Genomic DNA, 14,867 nt, shown 5'->3' with positions numbered 1-14,867 from the left:
GTGGAGGAGGTGTCGGTGGTGTTCTGCAGTGGTGGTGTTCATGTTTCTGCACAAAAGTTTCCACGAATTTCCTCTGAGTGACTGTAAAATAAACCACAACGACATGTTCTCAGCGCTGAGTGACCTAAATCTGTCTGCCACAACATTTCACTCACGTACTTCATTAACTTTATACTTTGACATCAATAATAATAATGAATACATACTCTTTGTTTTCTGAGGAAGAAATCTTTGTGTTAAGTATCTCTGTAAATACTACAATAACCACGAGCCTCTGCTGTTACTGACAGGAAGAAGAACTCGTCTTGAGTCAGAATAAATGTAAAAAGCTTCATAGAAAACAGTTTCTGGATCAAGTGAAGATCGACCAAAGTGAATCTTGGGAGTCGGAGTTTATTTGTCTTCTTTAGTTCATCCTCATGGACACGTGAGGAGTTCTTCTGTCAGATCATCAGATGGTTGACACGCTCAGGTCTTCTTACTGCACGTCCTTGTTTCCAGACTTCAACTGCTGGAATTACCCACAGTTCATGGTTTTTCCAGATAGACTTCGAACAGACCTGATCTGATTGGTCGTTCACCTTCGAACTCACATTGATCAGTATCAGCGTCATCAGGAGTCTGAAGCTGCTCTTCAGTTGTTTTTACTGGAACAGTTCACTTTTTAAACTGGTTTGTTTGACAGGAAGTGGAGATTGAATCTGTGTGTGTGTGTGTGTGTGTGTGTGTGTGTGTGTGTGTAGATCTGCAGCTATGAGACATTATACTGCAGAAGAAGAAGAGAACATGATGAAATTATGTCATAAGATCAATATCATAATCTTTAGGAGCGCTCTGCACAGATCTGATGTGATGATGCTTCATGACCAGTCTGGCTTTGAACAGGTGGAGACAAACGCTGTGAACAGGAAGTCCTCATGGTCTCTATATGTGTCTCATTTCTTGTTTTTCCTCCGTTGACCCGGTCGACCACGTCCTACATAAGTCATAAATGCATCTGCAGCCACAACAAACCACTGAGCCATCGGTAACATCATGTTGTCATTGATGTGGACAACCCCCCCCCCCACACACACACACAATCTCCCAATTGCCTGGATTGCCTGCCCCTATTGCAACATCTCTTTCTTTCTTTCTTTCTAATTTGACAATCTGAACAAAAACCACTGCAAAGCGACATGTGGATGAATCCACCGCTGGACATGGTGGTAACTAGACACACACCAGTTACTTCTGTTTCCTGGAAATCAAAAGTAAAACGACAGATTTGCATCGTTGGAACCAGTCAGAGGACAAAGTTAATCTGAGACACTCATACATGTTGAGACATGTTGAAGCGTGTCTGAATGAGGAAGTTTCAGTTTAAAATGTTCAAAGTCAGAGTCAACTACTGTGTGTACACGACATACACAGGATTAAAATGCCATTGAATAGACACAATATAAAAGACATAAAACGTACACTTAAGAGTGACACATCTGTTCTGGCCTCTTTAGACTCATAAGAATGTGGAGAAATGTTAAAGACTTTTAAAGTTTGGGAGTATTTTAGTCATTTCTTCATGTGCTGCTTTTTGAGCTGTGACTTCCGACAGACGTCATTCTCCCTTTGGTTAAGTTAGATGCATGTGTTTGGCTGCAGTTCAGATCTGTGTGTCGTAACTCTTGTGTTCATCCTCAGACGCACCGACTCTGCACACAGTTCATCACTGCTGCACATCATCATCTCACACACACTCACACTGTGTCTGTGAAACTCTGCTTTACATTCTCATCAGAGCAAATCACCAAAAACCGAAGATGGGGAAAATTAATGTTTGCCTCAAAGGTGTCTTCTTGTTCTTCAATGGGTTGTGCCACGTAAGTAGAAAAAAATATTTTTATTTTTGTGATTCATTCATTTCAATTTGTTAAATATTTATGTTTGAAGCAAAAGATTAGAAGAAAAAATAGAAATAAGTACTTGAATGTTTTTCTATATCATTGTCTATCAGTCTAGTCAATGTAAAACAAACAGCATTAGAAAGTTTGTTTGTCAAAAAAAGTTAGATTTTTATTTTTTACTCAAAACCGAAAACGGCATGATACAGATTAATTAAACTCCAACCAATAAAGTTATACAAGAACCAAAGTCCTACATTTCTATAGTAATGTAATAAATATGCGCAAATACAGTGGTGATGAAATAAAAAATAATATGTATTTATTTTTATTTTATTTTTATTTTTTTTTGGGGGGGGGGTGCATGTAAGCCTCATCAGTCTGTAAAGGTCAGGTGTTAGATCTCTGTCTCCCTCTAGTGTCTCAGAGCAGAAATAACACCGACACAGATCTAAAACTGATATTAGAGGAAATTATATGAATGTGAAGTAATATGATGATATAATGTGATAGAACACAGTATAAATTCAGAAAGTTCATTTTTTTTCCAGTCAATCATTTCTCTTCTTTAATAATACCAATTGGTGTTGTATTTTATATCATTGGAAAGCCTGATTAGTCACCTTTACACCCAAAAGTGTAAAATGAATCAAAAGTAAAAATATATGATATAGTACATATATATATATGCCCCACCCACCCACTCATTACTGCTGTGGGAGAGTGCAGTCATCCAATCCACCAAGGAACTCAAAACAAAAGTGAATGCCAACAGAAAAATGCTACAGGGGATTTTGGCACATTTTTTTGGGATGTTACCCACATGTTTAGCTGCGCTGCTCATTGCACTGATGCTAGATACTTACCTTACAAGTTGCACCTTCCAGTGACATACAATACAACACCAATTGGTATTATTAAAGGAGAGAAATGATTGACCGAAAAAACGTTTCCGAACTTTGTTTGAGGAGTGTATGGAGGACGCTCTGTAAACTACAGTTTAACATCAAACATTTCTCTTGAAGTTGATTATTACATGATTATATGTTATCATTTTATTTGTATTTATCATTTTTAAATCCTGATTTTAAGTCATCACCAAACTCTCACCCATTATGTGTTTCATCTTTACCACTGCGTGCCCCAACGTTCTTTCTGGTGACACTCTTCGGCCTCCATACGCCGTGCTTTTATTTTGTTTAACACTGACTAACTAATTGTTTGTGTCCTCAGGGCTTTGGGTGGTTCATGATCATGGGGGCACTGAAGGCTGCCAGCTCAGGGGTAAACAACAACAACAATCCACTCCATGTTATTTGTGAAGTTTGTTTATTATGACTAATTTAATCTTTTTTACCACTGATTAATCTTAGAACTTAATCAATCATCACTGACACTTGACACTGCTAATAGATTGTCAGGACAGATTACAAACAGAAAACAAAGGTGATCAATGAAATACCTAAGACTTTACATTTAGAATGTCGATGTCAGACGGAGAATCACAATGTTCATTCCATATGATTTGTTGAAAGTAAGGAACATTTAATTTTTTAACACTAATTCAGTGTTTGCGTTGTGTTTTCGTCCTGCCATGGCGGAGCAGATGTCTGGAGTGGGGAACCCGATTTTTGTGTGGATCATAATTATCGGCATCATCTGCATCTCTGGGCTGGGAATCTTCGGAGGCCGCACAGAGAACGCCCCGACTCTGAAAGTCGTATGTACATGAACCAGACAGAGAGATTATAAGCAACAACTTCTCACTTAGATTTTTTGTTTCTGCTGATTTGTTAAAACGTTGTTTTTCTTCTTTTCTTACAGTTCGCTGGTTGCATGGGGGTCGGAATGGTCATCATGGTGATCTTTGGCTTCATAGGCATACAAAGCAGACAGCAGGTCTGAATACAGGCTGTGTGCATTTCTCTGTGGACTGAGGCTTTGATACTTTCACAGTATTAATATAGAACCTAGAGCTGCTTTATAATCACACTACACATGGACATCTACCTTTATACTGTATGGAGCTTTAACACAAACATCTACCTTTATACTGTATGGAGCTTTAATACAAACATCTACCTTTATACTGTATGGCGCTTTAACACAAACATCTACCTTTATACTGTATGGAGCTTTAATACAAACATCTACCTTTATACTGTATGGCGCTTTAACACAAACATCTACCTTTATACTGTATGGAGCTTTAATACAAACATCTACCTTTATGCTAGGAGCTTCAATATCTCAGTCAATCACTGTCAAAGCTGTTTCTTGCTGTTTTCAGGTCCAAGACGCCATCAAGAACCGTTTGATTGAATTGACGCACGAAGAAGCTGAGTTCGTGGATGAGTTGATCAAGATCGGCATTGGCTTCTACTTTGGACTTTTCGTCGCTGCAGTAAGCTCAGTTGTCATTTTGTTGTCCTTGTCGTCTTATGTGACATCATTTATTCAGATATTGCAAACAACCTCCTTTCTCAAAAAACATTAGATCCCAATTTTAACCTACTAGCTTCAGAGGAGGGAAAATAAACCAATGAAAACAGGATGGTTCAGCCTGGTTTGTCAACATCTCAGATTGCATCACTGCTAGCTGCCTTTATCACAAAAAGCTATAGACTACTAAATCCTGAATGCAATGATTCAGTTACCACTGTTTTCAAGACTGAGCTACTTAACAGTTAGCATGACTCACATTAGCTTACGACACAGATAGCAGTAGGCTACTAAGTTAGCCTTGAACTGCACGAACAGTGGTTGAATTTGCTCATTTAAATTTCACAAGTGTGATTTAAGTATTACGTGTGTTAGCTTTCTGAGTGAATGTTTAGCGTAGCATCAGTGTTTGAATATCTAACATCAGTGAGGATCAGACGGATGGTTGCTCATCTAGCATATTTCACTTCAGGTTTGAATTCAAGGTGTTTGAATGTTTCTCTGACTGACAAATTGTCTCCACAGGTGATGAGTCTGGGGATGTCCATCATGATGATCCGTCAGATTCAACGTCATGACAGCGGAGGAACAGCATCGTTCAGCATGAAGGCCTAACAGGAAACCACCCTATGAGCCTCTGAGCATCTGCACTGTAATTGGACGATGCAGCAGTCAATTAAAATCTGTTTACAATTCTGCTTTTTAGGGGAATTAAAGTGCTTCATTTGGGAGTGCTTCATTTGTGTTTTTCTCACAGCTTTCTATCGCAGAGATTCTTGCTTGAACAAACAAATATTGTAGGAATAAAACGGTTTCTAAGCTCTTCACCCCTTCCGGCTAAAAGTTTGACATGTTAATATTTAGGCTAAAGTTACAGACTTAACCGTTAGCTACCCAAATTTAGGATAAATCTACAGACAAAAGAAGACAAAATGAAGTAAAATAACCACCATAATTTGGAATTAAAAACAAACAAACATTAATTTCCCTTAGTCTGAAAGGAGACCCAAAATCTTAAAATTGACGAGTGCATGAACATGTTTTTGCCGGTAGAGTCTCACCTTAACATGTACTGTATTATAACATGTTTATAACATGTAATCATATATTCATGACCATAGTACACATTTGTCATAAATATATTCAATAAAAATATTCAACAGGAAACAATATTCACCAGTCCATATTTCAGCCACTTGTTGCAACAGGAGTTACCAGCAGCAGCCAGCAGAGGGCAGCACAACCACAGATCAACACTGACAGAGCTGCAGGAGAACCACAGCACCTACATAATAGTGGTGTGAAGGAACTTTTTTTCTTTTCTTTGATGTTTTCAGTTAAATATAGGCCTAATAAAAACTGAGTTGAAGACATCATATTTAGTATTTTCACTCAGCTCCACCAGTGCAAACACTGGTGTGATGGAGCTTCTCAGTGTTCTGAGCTCAACGGACGGTCCGTGGTGCACTCTCACTCCACCCATAAAGTACGTGCTAACCAACTTGCCAAGCGGTTGTCAACCTCTTAGCATCAGGAGACCAGGGTTCGAAACTCACCTAGGGGCCGTGAGAAACACAACGCAGAGAGTCAGATATGAACATCGGCTACTTAGCAAAGGAGCCATGTTGGTAATTAGCATTTAGGCCTACATCTTTCTTATACTCAGGTGAAGTCACAGCTGATTAATTTACGGCTGTTAATCCAATATCCTTTTTTAAATCATAAGTGCTTTCCATAAAATCAAATAATGAAATATAAAACAAACAATAATAGAGGTAAAATAAAGCACCAGACAGTTAAACAAATCAAAGTGACTTGAAATGTGCAACTGGGGAGGGGGGAGGGGGGAGGGAGGGTACGGACCCAAAAAGTCCATGGCGCACAGAGATGGGAAAATCTAAACTTTTTTGAATGCAGCAAGTGCACCGTCATGTGATAAGAATGAACCAATCAGCTCCACAGACCTGCTTCTCCTCCAGCAACATGCTACCAGGCTCTCAGTGTTTGCCGCCTTTCAGCAGCAGCAGTGTAACAGCAGTTATAAGTAAAGTATAAGTTTCAGTTTAGAAGAAACATAACTGAACAACACAGGACACTTGACTGTTGAAGACAAGGTTGCAATCAAACATGACGCCTATTGGTTTCAGTTTCCTTAGAAAACATGACCATGAATGGACAACAATTTCAGTTTTTGTAAAAGGGAAGTGTATCATCTTTCAGCAGTTAAAGTGGACACCATGTTTGTACTGTAAATGCATGTAAATTGAGAAGAACAATGGTCCTAGGATTGAACCCTGGGGGACGCCGCAAGACACGGGAGCTGCACTCTACTTTGACAAACACAATTAAATGAACTACTCTGCTTATTTTATAGAATTGTGTCTTATTCCCTGTTGATCAGTTCTGTGTCATATTAAATATTAAATATGAAACAGAATCTGTCTTTTCTAAGTTTTTTCAACCATCTTATGAGTGTGAGTGAAGAAGACCGCTGGAGCTCCTGCTGTTTTATGTTGAAAGAGTTTATTGAATCCATCGAGGAGAATCGAGGAATCACCACCACCAAGTCAAACATGAACTCTGAAACTAATCAGTGGCTATATTCAGATTCATTTAGTTTTTAAAATGGGATATACACATTGATGAACATTTACATGTAAATATGCACGTGAATTTCTGTCTCAAGTCCCATTGGCAGGTTGGTTTTAACCATAGACTGTAAAAAGAATGGACGTAGCGTCCGTGACGTCACCCATTGCTTTTGGGGAGTCGTTTTTGTGACTCAAATATGGCGGCCTGAACAGCGCCATGTTGGATTGGCCGGCCGAGAACCCGCCCACTGGCCTCGAAGCAGCTGTCCACGGAGCCGCTCGGACCTGTCACTCAACGTTTCCGCGCCCTAATTGGTCAGAGTTTTAACCTTATAACAGTAAAACGGTAGAGTTAAAAAAAAATTCACCCCCCTCAGAGTGTGTGCGGGGGTAGGAACTATCGATTGAGACAAAAAAACGTTCTGACACCAGGCTTTTAACATGTTTACTAAGGATGTAAAGTCGGCGATTTTAACATGGGGGTCTATGAGGAATGCTCCCTTCTGACACCAGCCCCCAGAGGAATCCGAGGGGATTGCAGTTTTTTGAACGCGGAAGTGAGCTTCACTTCTCAGACCGACAACTGCCCCCTTGGTTTTAACAAATGGGACTCCCCTCTTGAGTTCTATATTGATATCAATATTAATCCTAATTTATCTCTGGCATCGAAGTGAAGATGTTTCTACTCCCCCAGGTCTCTCGACTCTCCTCTCATCTAAGGAGGAAATGACTCATCTGTTGCTCTGGAGATCACTCAGAGAGCTCAAGTACAGTGGGGAAAATATAATTATTATTACAGACTCAAGGTCCACACAAAACACACAGTTTTTCTCAAAACAGTTTGAAGAGTGTTTGCTTGAACAGTCACAAACATTTCCCTGGGGCTGGTCAGCCTCTTTTAACAATATTTATTCTGTGTCATTGAGCGTGTCAATTTTTTCTCAGGAAATATATTTCTCTTCTTTAAAGAGACCCAGAGGAGTTTGCTTTGGTTCTAAAAGAGTCTCATATTAATGTGGATTTATCTACGCGTTACCACTTGTTAATGGGTCCATTTTCAATAAAGATATAATTTTGCCTTTATTTTGATATTATTATTTAGTAGTTGACTCGTCCAGCATTTCCTAGTTTCCCGGACGCTGCCCGGCAGGTCATGGGAATAACGCCGCCGGATCGCTAGTTGGCATCGTTTATGGTCGGAACTACGACCGTGTCTGATCGTCTTCCAATCTACGACTTTCATTCTTGATCAATGAAAACATTCTTGGCAAATATTTTCACTTCCGTCTTGCGCCGGTCCAAGATTTCACAGTGCACACTGAGGCTCATTGGAAATGTAGTGTGAAAACACTTCGCTTTTCGAAAGTCTTTGTTGTCCCTTTACGTTTTTTTTTTTTGGGAGGGGGGGCTTTTATGCCTTTAATGGAAAGGACGGTTGTAGAGAAACAGGAAATCGGGAGACACAGAGAAAGGGGGAATGACATGCAGCAAAGGGCCCGGTTTGGGTGGAATCGAACCGCGGCCTCTGCAGTGAGGACTATCACCTCTGTATAGGAGGTGGAGTTATACGACACCCCTCAGGAATTATATGTCGGTAATAACCCAAGTAATCAGATCATATATCTCCACAAATGAAGTTCTGTTTAATAAAGTGAAAACATATTGAACATGTGCCTTATCAGTGCTAATTAATATCAGCTGCTTCCTAATTGATGACCTGTAAAAAGGTTCCACATCCCATGATGAGTCAAAACAAAGAGCTCTCTCAACACCTTCATAACCTGATTTTGAAAAACACAGTGACAGCCTTGATGGTTTCACAGCTGTTTTGAAACTCAATGGAAATAAGTGGAGGAGCCTTTGAGTCAGGCCTTGTCACGATGCTGTGACGTACTGTAATCAGCCTTCATAGGCTGCCTTCATAGGCTGCGGCCACTGAATTAAGACACAGCTAATGTCTGCCACTGAGAGAGCTTTTCAGACAGATACAGTTCTGGTTCTGGTTCTCTTTGGAGTCTCAGAACCTTGGTTCTTTCCTGTGAACCAGCCAGCGTTCACACCAGTTGAAGTGCATTGACATGTGTTGTTGTGGTATACCCACCACTGCTGTTAGTTTTAGTTTCAATACACTGTTGGAGATGAAGAAATGACCACTCCATACTTCTGTTTTCACGATATACAGTAATATCACTGTAGTAGGAACTTGTAACATTTTACATAAATTTCACTTCAAAGTCGAACATCCTTCATATCACTTTTTGTGAGTATTGTGAATCAGATGAGCCAGTTCACAGACTGACTGACAAACCCCCCTCACCAGTTTGCTGTTGTGGGTGAGGGGGGGCTGTTTTTTTCTGTGGCTTTTCTCTGTTGAACAATTGAAACTTTCCTCTTTACAGGAACCAGCTTGTGGCCTGTGACCTGCTGACGACAAACCTCAGTGGCTTACTGTACGTAAATGAAAGTTGAGCCAATTTAAGAAAAAAGAAAGTGTTAACGATTGTTAATCATTAACACGGCCGGTGGCTTTTCTGATTATTTTAAATATATAAAAATACATAGGTATTGTTTATTATAGATCCCCATTAGTCAATGCCTCAGCAGTCAATATTCTTCCTGGGGTCCACAGTTACTATATATATATATATATATATATATATATATAAACAAAACAAAACAAAAATAAAAAATGAAGAGAGCAAAAGGAAATAAATGAAGCAGACATATTGAATAACAGAATAGGAAAAAAACAAGTCTATACATTAAATGCAGTCCAAAATAAATAAATAAAAATACAGAAAATAAACACAAGACTTTGTGAGTCTGTGCAGCCTCACAGTGGAGGACGGAGCAGTGGCGGTGTTGGTGGTGGAGGAGGTGTTGGTGGTGTTCATGTTTCTGCGCAAAAAAACCCACAACGACATGTTCTCAGAGCTGAGTGACCTAGATCTGTCTGCCACAACATTTCACTCACACACCTCATAAACTTTATACTTTGACATCAATAATAATAATGAAAAAAATAATCTTTGTTTTCTGAGGAAGAAATCTTTTGTCACGTATCTTTGTAAATACTACATGAAGAAGAACTCAGTCGTGAGTCAGAATAAATCACGTCTTGGGAGTCAGAGTTTATTTGTCTTTTTTAGTTCATCCTCATGGACTCGTGAGGACTTCTTCTTCTTCTGTCAGATCATCAGATGGTTGACTCAGGTCTTCTTACTGCACGTCCTTGTTTCGAGACTTCACCTGCCTGAAATGAAGCTTAGCGAAAGTTCAGACAGGAAGACTATCTCTTTAAGCACGCCTCAAAGCCCTTTCCCTGTTTTCCCGCTATCCTCTCGCTCCACCCTTATTCTCATAATTCAACCAATCACAGTCTGCCATCGTCTTTCTCTTCCACCAATCAGTCATTAGTGTCAAATTTAGAAGTTCTCTCTCTCTCCTGTCATCCAGCCGTCATTTCAGCAAACTCTCAGCCCACCTCCACCCCTGCACCACCTCCATCAAGATACAGACTGTCTTAATCTGGATCTTCAACCGAGAAGTTCCCTCATCAGGCGACTTCAAGCTTCCCTACCACCACCAGTGTCTAGGCCCGGGGGGGATATAACTTCTTCAGATGCAAGCTTCTCATCCCCAGATCAGTTTACTCGGCTGGTCTACACCCCGTGGTCTAAGCGCCAAAGTTTATTTTGTTCACAATAAATGTAATTTCATCTTCATCTTCAAACCTGGCTCTCTCGTCGTAAAATGGTCTATCCTAATTGAATTACCCACAGTTCATTTTCACTTTGAACAGACCTGATCTGATTTGTCGTACACCTTCAGCACCGTCAGAAAATGAACTCACATTGATCAGTATCAGTGTTATACGGAGTCTGAAGCTGCTCTTCAGTTGTTTTTAATGGAACAGACAGAGTCGGACCACAGTGAGGAGGTTTTACTGATTTGTTTGACAGGAAGTCCAGATTGAATTATAGCTGCTGCACAGCGATGGGTCGGGTGCGGGCTATTTTTTGGCAAATTCAGAGCAACAAATAGGAGAATAGGAAGACAAGACACCAGAGCCACCAAGGAACTATTTACAAATATACAGTATATACACACCCCTGGCCTTGGCACAAGACGCCACCGAGGCCCAGCTAGCCTCGGTGCCAGACGCGAAAGCCAGCTGCAAAGGGGAAGGTCACCTAGCCTGCTAGGCTAGCTCAGAAAAAAAGAAACGATTACACAGAGCGAGTGACCAGTAACAAGGTCACAACAACCCCTTGTCAGTTTACGAGGCCCAACACGGGCAACCTTTATGGCTGCCACCATCCCCCTCAAAGTTGATGGAGACTTCCCCACATCCAACATTTCCTGGAGGAACCAAAGGATATCAGGGGCCACGCAAGAGAGGGGATCCACCTGTCTTGCAGAACACCCTGATTCAAAAACTCCCCAACGGTAGGAATAATCAGCCCTGGTTGATGGAGCACGGGCCCCCTGCAAAGTGCCAACCACAGACTGGGGCAAACTCATGGCTAGAAACTCGGCCCTGAGACCCTGAGGAAACAGGGGGAAAGAGAGTGCCCTGGCCCTGGGACAGGAGATCCCGTTGAATGGGTAGTTCCCACAGTTGCCCCTGAAGAAGGGGTGCACTCTCTGCAAACCAAATCATCTGGGGCCAGTTGGGGGCAACCAGGATGGTCCACTTCCTTCACCTGGATTCTCTGTAGGAGTTGGTGCAGGAGGACAAAGAGGGGGAAGGCATACAGGAGGCCCTGTGGCCACTAATGTGCCATCGCATCTGTGCCCATGGGAGGATGGTCCCTCTCCATGGAAAAAAAGAGTGGACAATGTGTGGTCTCCCTGGATGCAAAGAGGCGATCCCATATTTGGTTGACAACCTCTGGATGCAGCCACCATTCTCCGGGGAGGGGTCCCCCCCTTGACAGCCGATCTGCTGCAAGGTTCGTCTGACCCAGCACATACAGGGACTTGAACCAGGGATGAGCCCATTCCAAAATTATACGAGCCAGTCTGCAAAGGCGAGGGGAACCCAGGCCCCCTTGGCTGTTGATGCACGCTGCTGCTACTGTACTGTCGGTTCTCACCAGCACATGGCGGCTCTGCAGCTCTGGCAGGAAGTGCAGAAGACCCAGATGGACAGCCTTCAGCTCCAACACATTTCTGTGCTGCGCTAACCAGGGTCCCTGCTAAAGGCCTCTGATGCCCTCGCCTTCGCGGACAGTCCCCCAGCCTACCAGGGACGTGTCTGATGAAACTACCTGGTGACGCAACACTGGTCCTAAAGCATTCCCCCGTGACAAGTTGGTTGGCTCTTGCCACCAACGGAGAGATGCACGCAGTCTGCGTGTCACCAGCACCCGGGCTTGCAGATCTCTCTGTGGGCAAAGACCAAGACCCAGGAGCCAACGCTGCACTGGGCGCATGTTTAGAAGAGCCAGGGGTATGACATGCACTGTGGCTGCCATCAACCCCAAGAGGCAGAGACACAGTCTCCAGGTCACCATGGCCACCAGCTGAAACTGGAATAAGCAAGCCCTGAGGGTGTCCTGTCTCACAGGAGTCAGGGAAAGAGTCCCTGCTCTGGCATCCAACCACATGCCCAGAACTCGGTGGACTGTGTGGGATGGAGTCTGCTAAGTGCTGCAGGAGCCGAGTTACAGCTCTGCTGTACTGCCCCTCGGAGCGAGCACACACCAACCAGTCATTGAGGTAATTGAGGATGCAAATACCCTCCCGACGCAAGGGTCCCAGTACCGCATCCATGCACCTTGTGAACGTGCGTGGGGCAAGTGATATGCCGAATGGGAGGACACAGAACTCGTATGTTTTGTCATCGAAGGCAAACCGGAGATAACGCTTGTGCCCTTCCCATACTGGGATCTGAAAATACGCGTCCTCCAGGTCGATCGCAGCAAACCAATCACCTTGGAGGACATCCTGACGAACCCTCGGCACAGTCAACATCTTGCAACGGAGGGGCCTCAAAAACTTGTTCAGCCCCCTCAAATCCAAGATTGGCCTCAGCCTCCCATCCTTCTTGGGAATGAGGAAGTATCGTGAATAAACCCAGCCTGGGGATTGTCCTGCTTCACCCCCCTGATGGCCGACCTCCGTCGCCAGAACCTCTCTGGGTGCAGAAACTGGGTCATGGTGGAAACCACCCTGGGGTCCGCCCCAAGAGTCTCCCAGGGAAGTTTGTGTCGGCCTGGGAGGCAAGGGGAGACAGGGAGCTGATAATTGTCAGGAAGAAGTAGATGGCCTGGGGGGCCCCTGGCCACGACCCTGCCCACTTTGCTGACGGCGTTTAGCCCTACTACGTCGGCCTCCAAATGGACCTTTAGGTCACCGGAAGCTGCAGAATCTGACTGTGGTGGCCTTGCCTGTGGGGCTGTGCTGGGTACGGCCCTGCCGGAGCATACCAGACATTTCCATAGCACATTAGCGAGCCTCTTTAGCCTGCTAAAGCATTGCCTGGGCATCTGCTACAAACATGACAGACGGGACCACAGGCAAAACTTCATCAACCATAACTCCAAAATATTGTCAAGGAAGATTGAAAATGTATTTAGCAAGAATTGGATAGTATATGTTTACAGTAATGAACATTTCCATGCACTGTAGGCTCAATTTTTGATAAATCAAAAATCTGAGAAACAAGTTTTGTGTAGGACAGTCTGAAGATGCTCTCTAGCAAGTTTGGTGACAATTGAGCAAACAAGCGTGATGGACTTCATAATTTGTAATAAGTTTAAGTGGACAAAAGTTTCAGCAGTATTGGAGCGACATTTTGGTGAAAGTTGCAAAACTGTAGCATGTACCGATGGTTTGGTAGGAATTTTTAAAGTTTTTAAATTTAAACGTTTATTGGGGTCACATGTCCTGGGAGTTGAGTAAATCTGGCATGGGGTTGGACATTTCTGTAAAGTTTGTTGAGTTTTCGCCCATGGGAAGTATGATTTCCTCGGAAGAAGAAGAATTCCTAGGAATACAATAGTGTCCTGGCAGCTCAGCCAGGACACTATTGATAACTAATTACATTATTCAACTTTTATTATTACTTAATAATTTATTAACTAACTTTGAGTAGTAAACATTAATTAACTGCTTACTAATAGGCTACATTAATTAATGTGTTTCCTAATCCTAAGTAATACATAATAATGATTGTTAATATATCTGTAAACAGTTAATTAATGCTTAATAATGTACTAACTAACGTTAATTAAGGGACCCTTATTGTAAAGTGTTACCTTATTATTATTATGTAACAACAAGGTCACAACATCAACATGTGCGAAGGAAATATTTGATTAATTTTAAGGAGCGCTCTGCACAGATCTGATGTGATGATGCTTCATGACCAGTCTGGGTTTGAACTGGTGGAGACAGACGCTGTAAACAGGAAGTCCTCCATGGTCTGTAGACGTGTCTCATTTCTTGTTTTTCTTCTATAGACCCGGTTGGCCACGACCTACATAAGTCATAAATGCATCTGCAGCCACAAACCATTGAGCACGTTTCAGTTTTATAAATAACAAAGCTCCTTTATTTCACACAAACACACACTATGTGGGGACGGGTCTCTTGAGCTCAACACTTCATAGATCAAGAGCAGTTAGAAAGGCAGGGACGTTTCTCATCATCATGTTGTCATATGGACCAATGTCAGCCCCCCCCCCCCCCCCCCCCCCCTCCATTGCCTTCCCCTGTTGCAACGTCTCTGTAGAGGGGATGCACACTGACCACACCAGTAAAAAAACAGAAGTTGTACATTTCTCCTTCTTTTTATTTTGGAGAACTAGTCACTAACCGATTCCTCTTTTATTGCCTTTATTCAGATCATTTTCTTTTTCAGCTTTTTTCATTTAAATAGAATCTGTTTGTATTGTTTGTTACATCATCTACTTTCCATGTTGATTAGATAATTATTTTTTTCATT

General features: G+C 42.3%; 1 protein-coding gene across 1 annotated transcript; it reads left to right on the top strand.

Annotated features, from left to right (window-relative positions):
* The first annotated feature begins 1,662 nt into the window (after window positions 1-1,662).
* LOC146962334 (uncharacterized) lies at window positions 1,663-5,295 on the top strand. The gene is made up of 6 exons (XM_085769533.1): window positions 1,663-1,859; window positions 3,114-3,164; window positions 3,487-3,600; window positions 3,705-3,779; window positions 4,171-4,284; window positions 4,848-5,295. The coding sequence occupies exons 1-6, from the start codon at window positions 1,800-1,802 to the stop codon at window positions 4,935-4,937; spliced, it is 504 nt and encodes a 167-aa protein (XP_085625659.1). The 5' UTR covers window positions 1,663-1,799; the 3' UTR covers window positions 4,938-5,295.
* Window positions 5,296-14,867: the final 9,572 nt, after the last annotated feature.

Source organism: Trachurus japonicus, chromosome 23 (genome assembly GCF_045865225.1).
Source record: "Trachurus japonicus isolate A0001 chromosome 23, Traja_1.0".
NCBI lineage: Eukaryota > Metazoa > Chordata > Actinopteri > Carangiformes > Carangidae > Trachurus > Trachurus japonicus.
The sequence above is the reverse complement of the archived record's forward strand: the minus strand, read 5'-3'. Positions and strand labels throughout refer to the sequence as shown.